We start from the raw sequence: 14,045 nt of genomic DNA on the forward strand, positions 1-14,045 counted from the left end.
ACCTGAGCCATCTCTTCAGCCCTTGTTTTGTTTTTAATTATTACGCAGGATCTCACAGAGTCTACAAGCCCTTGAGTGCTGGGATTACAGGTATGAGTCACCACTTCCACCTTCGGTTTAGGGAGCAGGAGAGTTTTGCTGTTTTCTTAAGACAGGGTCTTGCTATATAACTCATCAGCCTTCCAAATCCTGAAACTATCAGCATGTACCATCGCATCCAGCCACCACTGTTTATCTTTTTTATGATAAAATAATTGATAACAGTAAAAGAAACAGGTTAGAGTTATTAGGCAGAAAACTTTTATGGTTATTTTGTGTTTGAGTCTATGTGAATATATATTTTTATTTTTTTATTAATTATAGCTGGAGTACAATTAATGATTGGGTCATAGATAGGGTAGATATATCCTTAACTGTATAAAAATTGCTAGGACTAGAGAGATGATTCAGTGGTTAATAGCATTGGCCCTTTCTCCAAAGGATCAGGGTCCAATTCCTAGTAACCACATGGTGGCTAACAAATTTCTGTAACTCTAGTTCCAGCAGCTCCTACACCGTCTTCTGGCTTCTATGAGCACTGCACACACATAAATGGTGCACAGACACAAATGAGCAAAACACCCATACATATAAAATTAAAAAACCTTACAAATAAAAATTACTGAGCTGGGTGCAGTGGCACACACCTTTGATACCAGCACTTGGGAGGCAGAGGTAGGTGGATCTCAGCCTGGAATAATGAGAACAGACCGCTACATAGTGAGACCATGTCTCAAACAAAACAAAACAAAATACAAAACAAAACAAAACCCAACAATGTAATAAAATTGAAATTGCTCCATATTTATATAAAAATTACATTCTCACCAAAGAACCTATTCAACGAATTGTTACTGTTCAAAATAATCTTACTCTGTGGCCCCAACTGACAGAGTATGTAACCTGGGCTGGACACAAAGACAAGGCAATCTTAAACTGGGCATGCTGTAATCCCAGCACTCAGGAGGCAGAAGCAGATGGAGCTACGTAAGTTCGAGGCCAGCGTAAGTTCCAGGACTCAGAAGTGATGCAGGACTGGTTCAGTGTGGCTGGTCTCCAATAAGTCCTTTGGGTACCACCGCCTCTCAACCAGATTCTAGGAGTTTCAGTAATACCATCTTCAGCAGAGAAGCCTCCAGTATTCCAGTCTCAGACAGACCCAGAGCCAAGTGATATTCTGGATCAGTGAGGAAGAGGAATTAAAGAATGGATGCTCTGTCTTGCTGGTATTGAGACAGGCTGCAGTGGGAAACAGGGCAGGGAGCAGGGACTCACTAAGAAATTGAGGAGAAATTGAAAATTATCTGGTTTTATTATATTGAAATATTTAGAGGGAAGTGATAGCTGCTTGAAAATATAACAAAATAAACAATCCTGAGATCAAAATTACAAAACCATAATCAACAAGTAATATATGCATGTAGTCTCTTTATTTTAAAAACAAAATGGCTCAGGAAGCCTTATTTGTATCACATGAATCTGTGAATCCTTGTGGCAGGATTCCTTTAGTTTGTAAATCTTGAGGCCAAGCAGTTTTTAGCACTGACATACAATGTGTGGCCAAATGTTGGGAACATTCTTTAAAAAAAAAAAAAAAAATGTTACAAGCCTGGGAGCCCAGACTAGCCTTGAACTCAGAGATCTGCCTTCCTCTGCCTTCAGTGTGCTGAGGTTAAAGGCCAGGCACCACTCTCTGGCAAGCCATCCATATCTTTGATCCCACTTCCTTAGTGTCTCTTCTCTGATTCACTTACTTAAGTTTTAAATAAAACTTTTCTTTTGCATTGCTAAATACATCCTTTGTGATTTGCCTTCCTGATATTTTATCCACTATTTCTTCCACCCTTGCCCATCCCCCAATCTTACTCAGTTATACCATAGTTTCAATCTTCTGATGTTTAAATTTCCTCATACCCATATGACTTCACCCGTCTCCAGCCTAAAATACATGTTTCTCTAGTCACAGCTTGTCATCTCCTTCCTCCCTTGCAACTTTAGCTGAAATCATTAGCCTTGTTTTATCTTGACTCCTTAGCTAGAGCTCTTATTCCTCCCTGATTCCTGTGGTCCTCTCTGTAAACATGATTGCAGACATAAAATGTCTGGATTCTAATTGTCAGTTACCTTATTGGGCATCCTCATTTACCTGTGAAATTCTTGAAGGACAGTCTGCATGTCCTAGAGGCCTACCATCATGCTGGGATACATAAGAACTGTTTAGTGAAGAAATGGAGTCTGGTCTCCCACAGACACTGGGAACAGATCTCATCTCTATTTCCTGGTTTGTTAACTGTACAGAACACAAGGGACACAAATTGGCTGTGACACTTAAGTGGGATATCCACTTAGGTCTGTTCTGTTGTTGTTTTGTTTGCTTTTTTCTGGGTCACATAATATAGTTCTGGCCATCCTGGAACTCACCGTGCAGAGCAGGCTGGCCTGCCTGCCTTTGTCTCCCAAGTGTTGAGATTAAAGGGGTGGGCCACTACCACTGGCTTCCACGTTCTAGTTCAATGGCCTTCTCCATGGCAATTGCTCAATTACTCTCTTTTTCCTTTCTCCACCCTCTGTTAGACCAGTGGTTCTCAGCCTGTGTGTCACAACCCCTTTTGGGGGCAGTGAATGGAAAAGGTCGCCTGAGACCATCAGAAAACACACATTTACATTACAATTTATAACAGTAGAAAAATTACCCTATTAAGTATGAAGGAGCAATGAAAATAATCTTATGGTTGGAGGTCACCACAACACGAGGAATTATATATTAAATGGTGGCAGCATTAGAAGGGTTAAGAACCTTTCAGTCTCTTAGTTACGTTTCCCTAACTGGCCACTAGGTGGGGGTAGCCTAACTGTCCCAGCACTGCCTCTAATGCCTGTCCCAGGCCCTCTCAGAAGCAGGCAGACACACACACACACATGCAGGATGGCTAACATTTGTTGAAGAGGGATGTCCTCTCCCAAAACAACTTCTTTATAGCCTATCACCATTCTTGGCATCCTGGTCATGAACTTCAGGAAAATTTTACTTGATTTTCCTGTTTAGGTTGTAATTAAACTCAAAGCGTTTGAAGATGGATTGTCTTAAGAAGGTAAGTGGACTAGCCAAGCATGGTGCCACACACCTTTAATCCCAGCACTTGGGGAGGCAGAGGCAGGTGGACTGCTGTGAGTTCAAGACCAGCCTGGTCTACAAAGCAAATCCAGGACAGCCAAGGCTACCCAGAGAAACTGTCTCTAAAAAAAAAAAAGGTAAGCGGGTAAGCGGAGAAAGGGCAAGAAGACACTGAGACAAAGAGAAAATGTGTAATGAATGTTGTAGGGAAACCACAGAGAAAAGATGGTTCTAGCATATCCTTCTCCCCTACCCACAGATTCCCCTAGTGCAGCCAGGCCATGCAGGGGGCCAAGAGGGATGGGAGAGAGAGAGGATGAGGCACTGAAAGAGGCAAGGACAAAGTCTATACTCTTAAGGAGTTTATTGTCTGCTGGTGGACAGAGAACCCATAAAATTAAGCACTAAACTCTAGATTCTGAGGCCATGGTGAGTACAGGTGACATTTATTCTGTTTTTGCTTTTTGTTGTTGTTGTTTTGTTTTGTTTTGAGACAGGGTTTCTCTGTCTTTGACTGCCTTTGTACATCAGGCTGGACTCAAACTCACAGAGATACTCCTGCCTCTGCCTCCTAAGTGCTGGAATACAGGGGTGTGCCCACTGCACCTGGCTGACATTTATTCTGTTTAAGGCAGGGTTCTTCCCTGTAGCCCAGGCTAGTGTGAAAAGCCCCCTTGGTTTCCAGACCATCCTCAAACTTGTGATTCTCCTGCCTGTTTTCTGAGTTTTTGGACAATACATTTGTGCCACCACACCTTGCTTTTTGAATAGTTCTGGAAGAACAGCAAAGCTTTTCTGAGGAGCTGGAGGAACAGAGTAATTATAGGCTTGAGTAGGAATAAACATTCCCTCATCTCAAGGAGCCAGTCTCAGTGGTTCATACACTGGGACAAACCAAACGCCCAGCCATCACGGAGCTTCAAGATGCTGATGGGAAACAAGGTCTGGATGTGTACAGACAGCATGGATGAAGCTCAAGACAAGGTAAGTTGAAGAAAGTGAGTTCCGGAACAACATACACACCAGCTCCTCTGTAATTTTACAGGATATCACTTAAAATTGTATACCACTAAAGCACACAGACTGCCTTGAAGATGCTTCCAAGGAACACTCAGAATGGTTATTCTGAGGGTAGGGGGAAAATGAGAGCTTGAAAAGTGACTACTTTTTTGTATTCTAAGTTATTAATAATTATTGTAATTTTTGCAATGCAAAATTAATAAAAATAAAAACACAGGGCTAGAGAGATGGCTTAGCTCTGCTGTTAAGAGTCTACTTGCTCTTCCAAAGGACCCGGGTTTGCTGGGATTGATAGTGCACGCCTTTAATCCCTGCACTCGGAAGACAGAGGCCGGTGGATCTCTCTGAGTTCAAGGTCAGCCTGGTCTACAAAGTGAGTCCAGGACAGCTTGGGGTTTGATACACAGAAACCCTGTCTAAAAAAAAAAGGACACCCAGGTTCAATTCCCAGTACCCATATGGCAGCCAGCTCACAACTGTCTGTAACTCCAATCCCAGGGAATCTGACACTCTCACAAAGACATACATACAGGCAATGCACAATAAATAAATAAATCATTAAAAATGAAAAAGAAAGAAAATAAATAAGAACACATTTATATTCAATAAATAGCAAAGACAGCAGCAAGTGAATATCAACATGGCAGCCAAGAGCAGATTTCTGGAAGGCCGTGGCTGGCAGAAAAGCTCACATTTGACTCATTTGTGTTGATTTTCCATTATTTTTGTTATAATCCCAGCCTAAGCTGCTGCTGTTTCCTCCTCTACTTTTTTTTTTTCATGTCCACTGTGCTGGTGCACATTTTAAAAAATGTACATTGGTGTTCTGCCTGCATGTTTGTATGTGAAGGTATCAGATCCCCTGGAATTGAAGATATAAACAGTTTTGAGCCATCATGTAGGTGCTGGGAATTGAACTCAGGTCCTCTGGAAGAGTAGCCAGTGCTCTTAACTGCTGAGCAGTCTCTCCAGCCCCTCCTCCACAGCTGCTGACCTAGCTCTTTCTCTATAGCCAAGAATGATCTTGAATCTGGATTCTCCACTTTTGATCCTCTGGCCTCCACCTCCTTGCTGGATTTACAAGTGTGTGCCACTGTGCCTGGTTTGTATGGTGCCAGGCTTTGTGCATGCTAGGCAAGAACAAAGGGTGCTGGAGGGGTAGCTCAGTGGTTAAGAACAACTTGCTCTTCCAGAGGACTTGAGATGTGTTCTTAGCACCCAAGATGGGTGGTGGCACACACACACACACACACACACACACACACACACACACACACACGTGTGCACCTGGAGGCCACAGAGGGCATCATTTCCCCTGGAGCTGGAGTTAAAGGCAGTTGTGAGCCATCCATCATGGGTGCTGGGAACTTAACTTAGGTCCTCTGTAAGAACAGCAAGGGCTCTTAAGTCCCGAGCTGTCTTTCCAGCTCCATGTTGTGTGTGTGTGTGTGTGTGTGTGTGTGTGTGTGTGTTGTTTTAAAGGGTAGCTAGAAAATGAAGACACTGAGGCAAAGAGGGATTAAATGATGTGTGGTATCAGGGAAATACGGGAACCCAGTAGAGGTCCATGACAGACAGAGAAGAGCTTCTGGAAGATTCACCTGTGTGAAACAGCCAGCAGCCCTTCGGCTTCTCAGGCTACACAGGGTAGCTACTGACACCTTTTTTTCCTGCCAACATTGCCTGAGGTCACTTTCAACCAGGTTTCACTTGGACCTCCGTATGGAGTGAAGATCTAGCAGGAAGCCTGTACGCATCCACTACAAATATTTGGTGACTCCCTGCCTGAGTCTGGCGCTGTATTAGGTCAGGGAAGCTGGATAAAAGGAAAAGGAACACACCACCCCAGCCGTGAGAACCTCTCTGCTAGTGGAAATGAAGGAAATCTGCAGTATATTTCAAAAGGAAGAAAGACAGGCCTTGACTTGAACAAAGGCTGGAAAAACTGGATGGAGGGAAGACCCTGTGGAATTGGCCTTGAGGTTTGCAGCCAGGGAGACTATAAAGACAGGTAGCCATGGCCCGAGGCGAAATCTGCCAGAGCTAGCCGAAGCTCTCATTTGGGGAAAGGCTCATTGTCTTCTGTTTACCCCTTTCTGCCAGTGACAGGCTGGAGTGAAGGGCCCACCCTATCGAGTTAGTGCACTGGTCCCTGGCCTTTAAAGTCCACCTCTAACAGAGAATGTCGCCTGCTGAACTTTCCAGAACTGTCACTTCAGGTACAGAGAAAGTCAGACACTAAGGGCTATAGCCTTCAAACGTCTCCCAGAAGAGGGCAGTGACCGGAAGCCCGACGCTTTCTGGATTCCAGAGAATATCGTTCCCGAACCGGCTGAGCCTGGGGACAAAGGTCAGGCACTCAGAAGACAAACCCCCAGAAACAGTGTCTGGAAATGGAGGTCAACAGTCCCTCATTCCAGCTCTCTGTATCTTCGCATCTGAAACCCTGACTTGGTGGGAGGCCAGTCAGAAGGTATCAAAACAAACAAACAAACAAACAAACAAACAAAAAATCTGAGCCCGACCTCTTAGGGCGAAAGGGGGTGGCTCTTTCCCAGCCCCACCCGCTGGTGAGTCACCTCCCTCCAAACCAGAGCTTGCCTCTCCCGCGCCGCGTGCCAGGCGAGCAGAGCAGGGCTGGGCGGGTACTAAGGTGGGCTCCATCCCGGAGCCCTAAGCCGCCGACAAGCCGCAGCGTGTCCCCGAGTGTCCCTGTTTACTCTGAGCCCCGGAGCGAGGCGGGGGCGGGCCCATGTGGCCCCTCCTTCACCCCGCCCCCCGAGGACGCAGGCCCCAATCCTCGACCGGTTCTTACAAAAGTCTCCAAATCAAAGCTCAGCCTTTCCCGCACCTTCCCCGCGGACAGGCCACCCCTGCCCCCACCCTAGGCTGGGGGAGCACTGTCTGGGTTCCCCCGAGGAAATCAGGCCTCCGCCTGGACGTCACCTCGGGACCCCACGGAGGCGACCTGAAATCCTGGGGTGTGTGACATTGAGTTTCAGAGAGAAGCAAGAGCTCAGCTCTCCTCGCCCCTTACCCATCCCACCCTCGGCTCCTCTAGCTCTGGGGAACGCGGAGAGATGGACGAAGTGTGAGGACAGGTCGCCCCCGGGACTCCCACTCTCGTACCGCTTCCCAGAACTCCAAAGCTTGTCGTGCCTCCGACTCCCCCTACCCAGGGCAGCGCGCCAAACCGGCGCATGCGCACTCTCGGGATTGCCGCGTAGCTCTTTCTCCCCCCCCCCTTTTCTTTCCCCGCCCCTTCCCTCCTTCCCTCCTCTCCCAGTCCCCTCCCTCTCCCTTCTCAGCACCCTCTCCCTCCCCTTCCCCCCCCTCCCCGCGGCACTTCAGTCCAGGGAACAGCGGTGCGATCTCCAGGCCAGTACACTGAGGAGGCGGAAACGAGGGAGCCCCCATTGCTCCATCAGGCCCCTACCAAAGGCACCCCCATCGGGTCCACGCCCCCCACTCCCCACCCCCCACCCCGCCTCCTCCCAATTGTGCATTTTTGCAGCCGGAGGCGGCTCCTAGATGGGGCTGTAAGCTTCGCACCGGGAGGGGGAGAGAAGCGAGGAGTAAAGCAGAGGTGAAGGGTTCGAATTTGGGGGCAGGGGTCGCATCCGCGACAGCAGGCCCTTCCCAGGGGCTCGGGACTGTACCATTTCACCTACGCCTCTGGTTCGCTTTGCTTAAGGAAAGGATAAGAATAGAAGAGTCGGGGGGAGGAAGATAAAGGGGGACCCCCCAGTTGGGGGGGCGAGGACGAGAAGTAACAGGACCAGAGGGTGGGGGCTGCTGCTTGCATCGGCCAACACCATGCTGACCCCGCCGTTGCTGCTGCTGCTGCCCCTGCTTTCTGTTCTGGTCGCCGGGGCCACTATCGATGGTGAGTGAGATTCCGCGGCCCCCTGGGACCCCTGGGGGGCTCCCCCTTCCCAACCCCCACGCCTGCATCTGGATGGGGAAGGCAGACGCGGGAGGGGGTGCCTTTTGTTATCCCAGTCCAGCTGACACAGCAGCGGCCTGACTGGGGGCGGGGATGGGGTCTGATTTGGGGGATGGGAGCCTGGGACAAATGATGCTTCTAGGGCCCCCCAGCTCAGACAAAGACCAGAAGCCTGGCTAGGAAAGGAGGGCTCCCCTTTTTCTGATCCTGGGACTGAGAGGCCTTCTCTTCCTCTCTCTGGTAGGGGAGGGCCTCTGCCTTCACTACCACCCTCCCGTTGCCCCCCCCATCTGAATTGTGAAGGAATCCGGATTTGCTATGTACCGTTGCAAAAGGGGGCGGAGGGCCTTTTGCAGTGGACTCTGAAGGCTAGAAGGCAAAGCTGGCTAGGGGTGCCCTGCTGGCCAGAGGGCAGGCAGGCCGAGAAAGCTGTGGGTGGGGATAGGGAGGGCCCCCTGTTTGGGTGTGGAATGAGCCCTGCATCCCAGGCATGGAGGCCTGGGTCCAGAATCCTGGGCTGCCTGCCTGGGTTCCGAAGTGAGCACTTCCCTGTCTGAGGGCCTCTGTCAGTAGCCACGTTGAGGGATGGAGGGGTTCTGGTGGTGCTTTTGACTGAATTTCCGTTCTTAATTCCTGGGAGCTTTAAGATGAGAGAAAACCATCAGATGTCATCATTCTGGAAAAGACTGGAGAATAGTCTGGAATGCTGGGGAGGGGTTCAGAGGAAGCTGCTGTTTCCCTGATTTCTGGCTTGTTCACAGTTTGTATTGGAAGGAGAGTTGGATGTTGGGAGGGGGGTTATGCCTATGCCCCCATGACCCAATTCCTACTCATTTAGTAAATTTGTTTAAGCCCAGCCCTACCTCACCTCATACATAGCACTTTGTATATTAGTCAGGCTTGGGCTGCTAGGCTCCTTTTGGGAGATGGGGTGCTCCTCTCCCCTTTTTCTGTAGCTGTTTTTCCTCTTGCTATGAGTCATCAGTTCAAGACTTGCCCAAGCTTTTAAGCTGGGGTCAGAGGGTTGAATTAGGCTGGGTCCCTAACTTGAGAAAGGGTGAAATTTCATTACTTCCTGTCAGGTTTACTTCTCACTGAGGACAACAGCCTCATAGCATCACACAGCCCTCCTCTGTCTTCCAGATCTTGCCAGGCCAGGATTGGGAAAGTTTTTCTCTGAAACCAGATTATGTGTTCTCCTCCTTTCTCTTTAACTTGTTTCAATCGGAGGAGGAGAACAAGAGGGTCATGGAGCAGCTGTGCCCAGGAAAACAGTTTACTCAGTGGCCCTCAGTCATGTCATGTTGGGGACTGTCTCGTCTGGCTCCAGCCCCTAATTTTCTGCCTGAGATGAGGAAAGAGGCTCTGCCCTGAAAATCCTTCAGACAAGCCTGTGCAGCCACCCTCTGTCCTTCACATCTAATGTCATCCTGTGCTTTCTTCTTGGTCTCAGCACTGTCAAGGGAGAAGGGAAACTGAGGCAAAGAGCTTTGGGAAGAAAAGATATTAAGCAAGAAACAAACCCATCAGGAGCCCCATAAAGGAGGGTGGGTGGAGGTCCTTGGCTGGTTCAGGAACAGGTCCCAGGGAGCATTGCTTCAAGGAGTGGTGATGGCATGAAAGACTCTGACACATTCTCCTTAACTCTAGCCATGTACCTCTAAGTCCCTAGCTCATGTCAACTCTGTGCGCAGTCCATTAGGGCTGGGGGTAAAGGTCAGTGGTAGAACATTTGTCCTAGCACACAGGATGCCCTGTGCTCCGTCCATGGCAAGAAACACAGCCCCAGAGAAAAGAGCATCTCCAAACATGCTCACCTTCCTTCCCTCTCCCCAGCCCCCAGCCTCCTGCCTCAACTTACTTAACAGTTCTAATTGCCCTTCCTGCTGCTCAGGAACAGCTCTATGGACCTTCCCCCCATTCTTTCTTCTGTATCTGAAACTCTTACTGGGGTCCTCTGCCTTGTGGCACGAGAGGGTTCACTTCCTCCCAGCAGACACAGTTGAAACCATGTGCAGCTAAGGAGTATGGAAAAGGTGGGACAGAGAGGAGGGTCACTAAGGGCCCTGCTGAGATGAAAGACAATTCATGGTGGAGGCACTTGCCAGCCAGCCAGCTCGGGAAAGACAGCTGATTTCTCCTCTCCCGCTTGAGCGGCTGTGTTGTTAGTGCTAAGAAAAGTGGACAGTCAAAGTAAGTTAAGAGATTGTAGTGTATCTTCCTGGCTTTCTGGAGAAGGCTCCAGGCTTTATTCTCCCTGTTCAGACCAAATCCTAGACACCCCTCTGTAGCTCCTCCTTCAGAGCCAAGGGTGTGTAGGAAATTCTTCTAGGCCCTTATTTTCATGTTGGGGGCAGTTTCACAAGACTTTGTCTTCCAATCCTGTTTGTTTGTTTGTTTGTTTTTATTAATCTCAGTCACTTCCTCTTCTTGGGGTTGGGCGCAACTCAGAGGAGCAGCAGAGCTTACTTAGCAAGCCTAAGGCCCTGGGTTCTGTCACCAGCACCAACAAAACCCACCCAGTCACTGATTACCTTTGCAAAGGCCTTCTTTCCTCCAGTTTTACATCCTTTCATGTCTTGGCCATGCACATATGAACCCTAAGCCCAGAGCTTATTTTCTCACACAACCTGGCTTCTCTTTTTGGGGTCTATCCCACCCCTTGATCTGAGTAGAGGGCTTTTGCTCATCCTTGGGGACCCTGGGGCTGTTGAATGGGACCGTGCGAGGGTCCCTGAGTTGGTGCTGACTTGTGCCAGGAAACCTGGTCCCGCCCCCTGTGTTCTATTTTGTCCCAGATTTCAGCCTGGTTAGCAGGACCCTGCATTGTTTGGAGAAGGAAGCTGTTGGCTCTGGAGTGTTTCCCGTGCGGTGACCTCATGGCACCAGTGCAGAGCCTCCCAGAAGGAGGTGAGGGGTATGGGAGAGGGGATTGTTCATCACACTCCCATGAGATGACAGTCCCCCAGTCCCTGACTTCCCTGGCTGAAGAGTTCAGGTTCCTTATTAGGCCCCTACCCTCCCACTCTGTGAGAGACAGCAGCCACTAATCTGGACTCCCTTCTGACGCTGGGACTTTTATCTCCCAAGGCCAGGATATGTGCTAGTCTCCATTCTCCACTCTGTCACGGTGGGGGAGAGGGTCATTCTCTGGGTTCCCCTGGACAGCAGTGTCACCCCCTGGCCAACCTCTGCTCTGAGCCCCTTCCTGTTTGTTTGTTTAATTGTTTGTTTGTTTGGTTGGTTGTCTGCTTTGCTGGCTGGCTGTCCGCTCTGTGTCTCCGACCCCCTTGGTGTATCCTTTGTAGCCTTTATGGTCCTGGGCTCTGTTCTGTCACTGTCTTACATTCTTTTGTCTAACTATCTTTACCTGTCTATAGGTCCCTAGATCTTGAAAGCTACCTGGTAGTAGAATCTCTCCTGGAGTTCTTTCCTGCCCTTCATCCTTATTTATTCTTCACTTCCCAGACTCAGACTGTCCTCTCCAATTTCCCCCAAATTCCTCTCTCCTAAACCCCTTTCACTGATTTTTGGGAATTGGCATTAGGGCAAATATTTCTGGCACAACAAAAAAATAACCCTTAATATTCTTTGTGGCCTAAAAGGGGGGACTGCAGAGAAAGGGGGAGATGAGATTTCTGGTAGAACTTCCTCCTAAGAGGAAAGACAGAGGGCAGGTAAGGGGCTTAGAGTTTTGCCGCTCGTGAGTAGGCCATGTGGGCACAGCGGAGGGCTAATAATGGACACAGCCTTGGGAGAGATATGTCGACTTCCGCAGACATTCGAGGGAATCTGGATTTTATTTGTGGGGAAAGGAAAAGACAGGGTCGTGGGTCAGGCTAATGTCCTGCTGAGTCAATATTGACTCAGGATGGAAGAAGAGACCCTTCTCCTCCCCCCCCCCACCCCAGGCCGGCAGAGGTCCAAGCCACCCTGTCTGTCCATCTGTCCCAGGCTGCAAAGCAGAGTTCCAGACTCAAGAATGACAAAAATGTGTCTGAACCTCACTGGGGCTGCGGGAAGGAGCCACTGGTAACACCCAAAATACATAAAATTTGGGGAGAGCTCTCTGCTGGGCAAGAGGCCCTTGCTGCCCTGCGCTCAGATGTTTGAACACCCAGATTCCTGTAGCCTGTCCCTAGCTCCTCTTGTCCCTTTAGGTTAACCATGCTGTTTCCCTTATTGAGTGAGGGAGCCTAGCCACCTCCTGCCTGTGTCACTTCCAAATGGCCCCAGAATCACTTCGGTTTCCTTGTCTTTCAGGAAGAATGTGTGAGGTTCCCAGGGGTTGTTGAAGGACAGGTCCCCTTCTTTGGAGAAGTCTCTGTCCAGTAGACTCTTCTCTCTCCCTCTTTCCTAGCCAGGCATACTGGCCTGTCTTCACCCCACCCCCAGGTCCCAGAGTGGGACAGAGGAGATAGCCAAGGCTTGAGCCAGGCAGTGGGGTCTGTGTTGTGTCTGGATCCACACCCAACCCCACACCTCCTGCCTTGGCTCCAGCTTGGTGGCCCTGGGGGCCATGGCTGGGCTGGGTGCCTGGTTCGGGAGGGGCAGGGTGTTGGCCAAGTTAGCATGGCGGTCACATTCATCTCCAGGCAAGGCTGAGAACAGACGGCCCCTGTGTCCCCGTGCTCCTTCTGCAGCTCGCTTTCCTTCCTGCCTCTCTCCTGCTTCTCCCTTATGCCTCAGCCCTCCTCTGTCCCACTCTTGCCCTGCTCCTCCATGCCCTCCTCCTCAGAGGCTACCAGGTCTGTAAAGCCCTGCTCCCCTCCCTCTGCTGGGAACCATGTTCCTGCTGCTTCTTTCCCAGCATTCTCTGTAAGATGGGATTGTACTGGCAAACATCTCAGAACTCCACAGTTGGACCCCAGGACTTCAGGTCTGTGTGTGGCACTTAGTTATAGCCTTTAAAGAATGTTCACTGCCATCTGGTGTGGGAGGGACAGCAGGGACCAGAGGCTGGTCGCTGATTCCTGACCCATCTGAAGGCTACAGACACAGGTTTCCTGAGTGTTGAGTTCAGATGCAGCAGACTCAGATAAGGGCATCTAGGTTGGTGTGGCCTTTAAGGAGATTATGCATTTCCTCCCCTCTCCCCACCCCCAGCTCCCTCCCAGCTTGGAGGAGGCTTCACTTGGCTGTGGAGACTGCCCCAAAGTAGGTTATGTGTTTTCCTCTCCTTCTCCCCCTGAAGGAAATCAAAGACAAGCTTCAGCCTTCTCACTCAAAATTCCTAGGGCTTTCTCCACCATGGCTGACAGGAAGTTCTTTCACTTATCTCTCTCTAATCCTTCTGCTATTCTGGCTCTCCTGAGAGACATGCACCCCCACACACACCCAAGTCCACCCTCTGCCCTTGGGCCTGAGGAGATGGTGTAGAAGGACAGGGTCTGAGCCCTCCTCTTCCTTTCAGAGAGGGAGGGGAGCCCATCCCCCACTACCCTCCCTCCACAAGAGCACATCTGGTTTGTGAATCTCTCTCATTTCAGCTTTTGGAGTTTGCCAGCTGCTGTTTCCTCTGTCGAATTCAGGCCAAAAATGGGGGTGGGGGACAGTGGGGGAGCCATGTGAGGGCCAAAGGAGGGGATGCATGGCTGGACCGTGGAAAGCAGAGGCGGTGAGAGTGACCAGCCAGTGACCTCAGACCCGACTGCTAGTTCTGCCCTTGGGAAAGTTGGGGCATGGGCTCAGCCCCAGGTGGGGAAGAGAAGTGGTCTCATCAGCCTGGGTGTCTCAGGGGTCCGTTTCTGAGCTCCAAACATCCCATCTTCCCCTGAGTCCCACTGCGGTCTCTCTCTCCCCCCTTAGGCTGCCTGGCTGGCCAGGGGAAGTGATGGTCTTCAGCATGCTAACTAGGCTGGCGGGCAGTTTCCCCGGGAAGACCTCACAGCTGGCCCATTGGGGCAATGAACTCAGCATTATCTG

General features: G+C 49.9%; 2 protein-coding genes across 3 annotated transcripts in view; one reads left to right on the top strand and one right to left on the bottom strand.

The window, feature by feature from the left end:
• The window catches only part of Stat6 (signal transducer and activator of transcription 6), a 33,962-nt gene extending 26,640 nt beyond the window's left edge, over nt 1-7,322 (bottom strand). The window contains exon 1 of one of the 2 annotated variants that reach the window (XM_060370945.1): nt 7,304-7,322. Coding sequence is in view for 1 of the 2 variants with exons in the window: in XM_060370944.1 (XP_060226927.1) it covers nt 6,776-6,838 (63 nt within the window). In the remaining variant the exon portion in view is untranslated. Of the gene's footprint in view, nt 1-6,775; nt 6,893-7,303 lie in introns of those variants that run through there. The other variant, XM_060370944.1, reaches the window with a different exon arrangement.
• A 200-nt stretch (nt 7,323-7,522) lies between these two features.
• Nucleotides 7,523-14,045, top strand: part of Lrp1 (LDL receptor related protein 1) — a 77,279-nt gene continuing 70,756 nt past the window's right edge. The window contains exon 1 of the mRNA XM_021658043.2: nt 7,523-8,060. Within this exon, the coding sequence (XP_021513718.1) occupies nt 7,991-8,060 (70 nt within the window). The 5' untranslated portion in view covers nt 7,523-7,990. The remainder of the gene's footprint in view (nt 8,061-14,045) is intronic.

The sequence above is a fragment of the Meriones unguiculatus genome, chromosome 17 (genome assembly GCF_030254825.1).
Source record: "Meriones unguiculatus strain TT.TT164.6M chromosome 17, Bangor_MerUng_6.1, whole genome shotgun sequence".
Classification (NCBI taxonomy): domain Eukaryota; kingdom Metazoa; phylum Chordata; class Mammalia; order Rodentia; family Muridae; genus Meriones; species Meriones unguiculatus.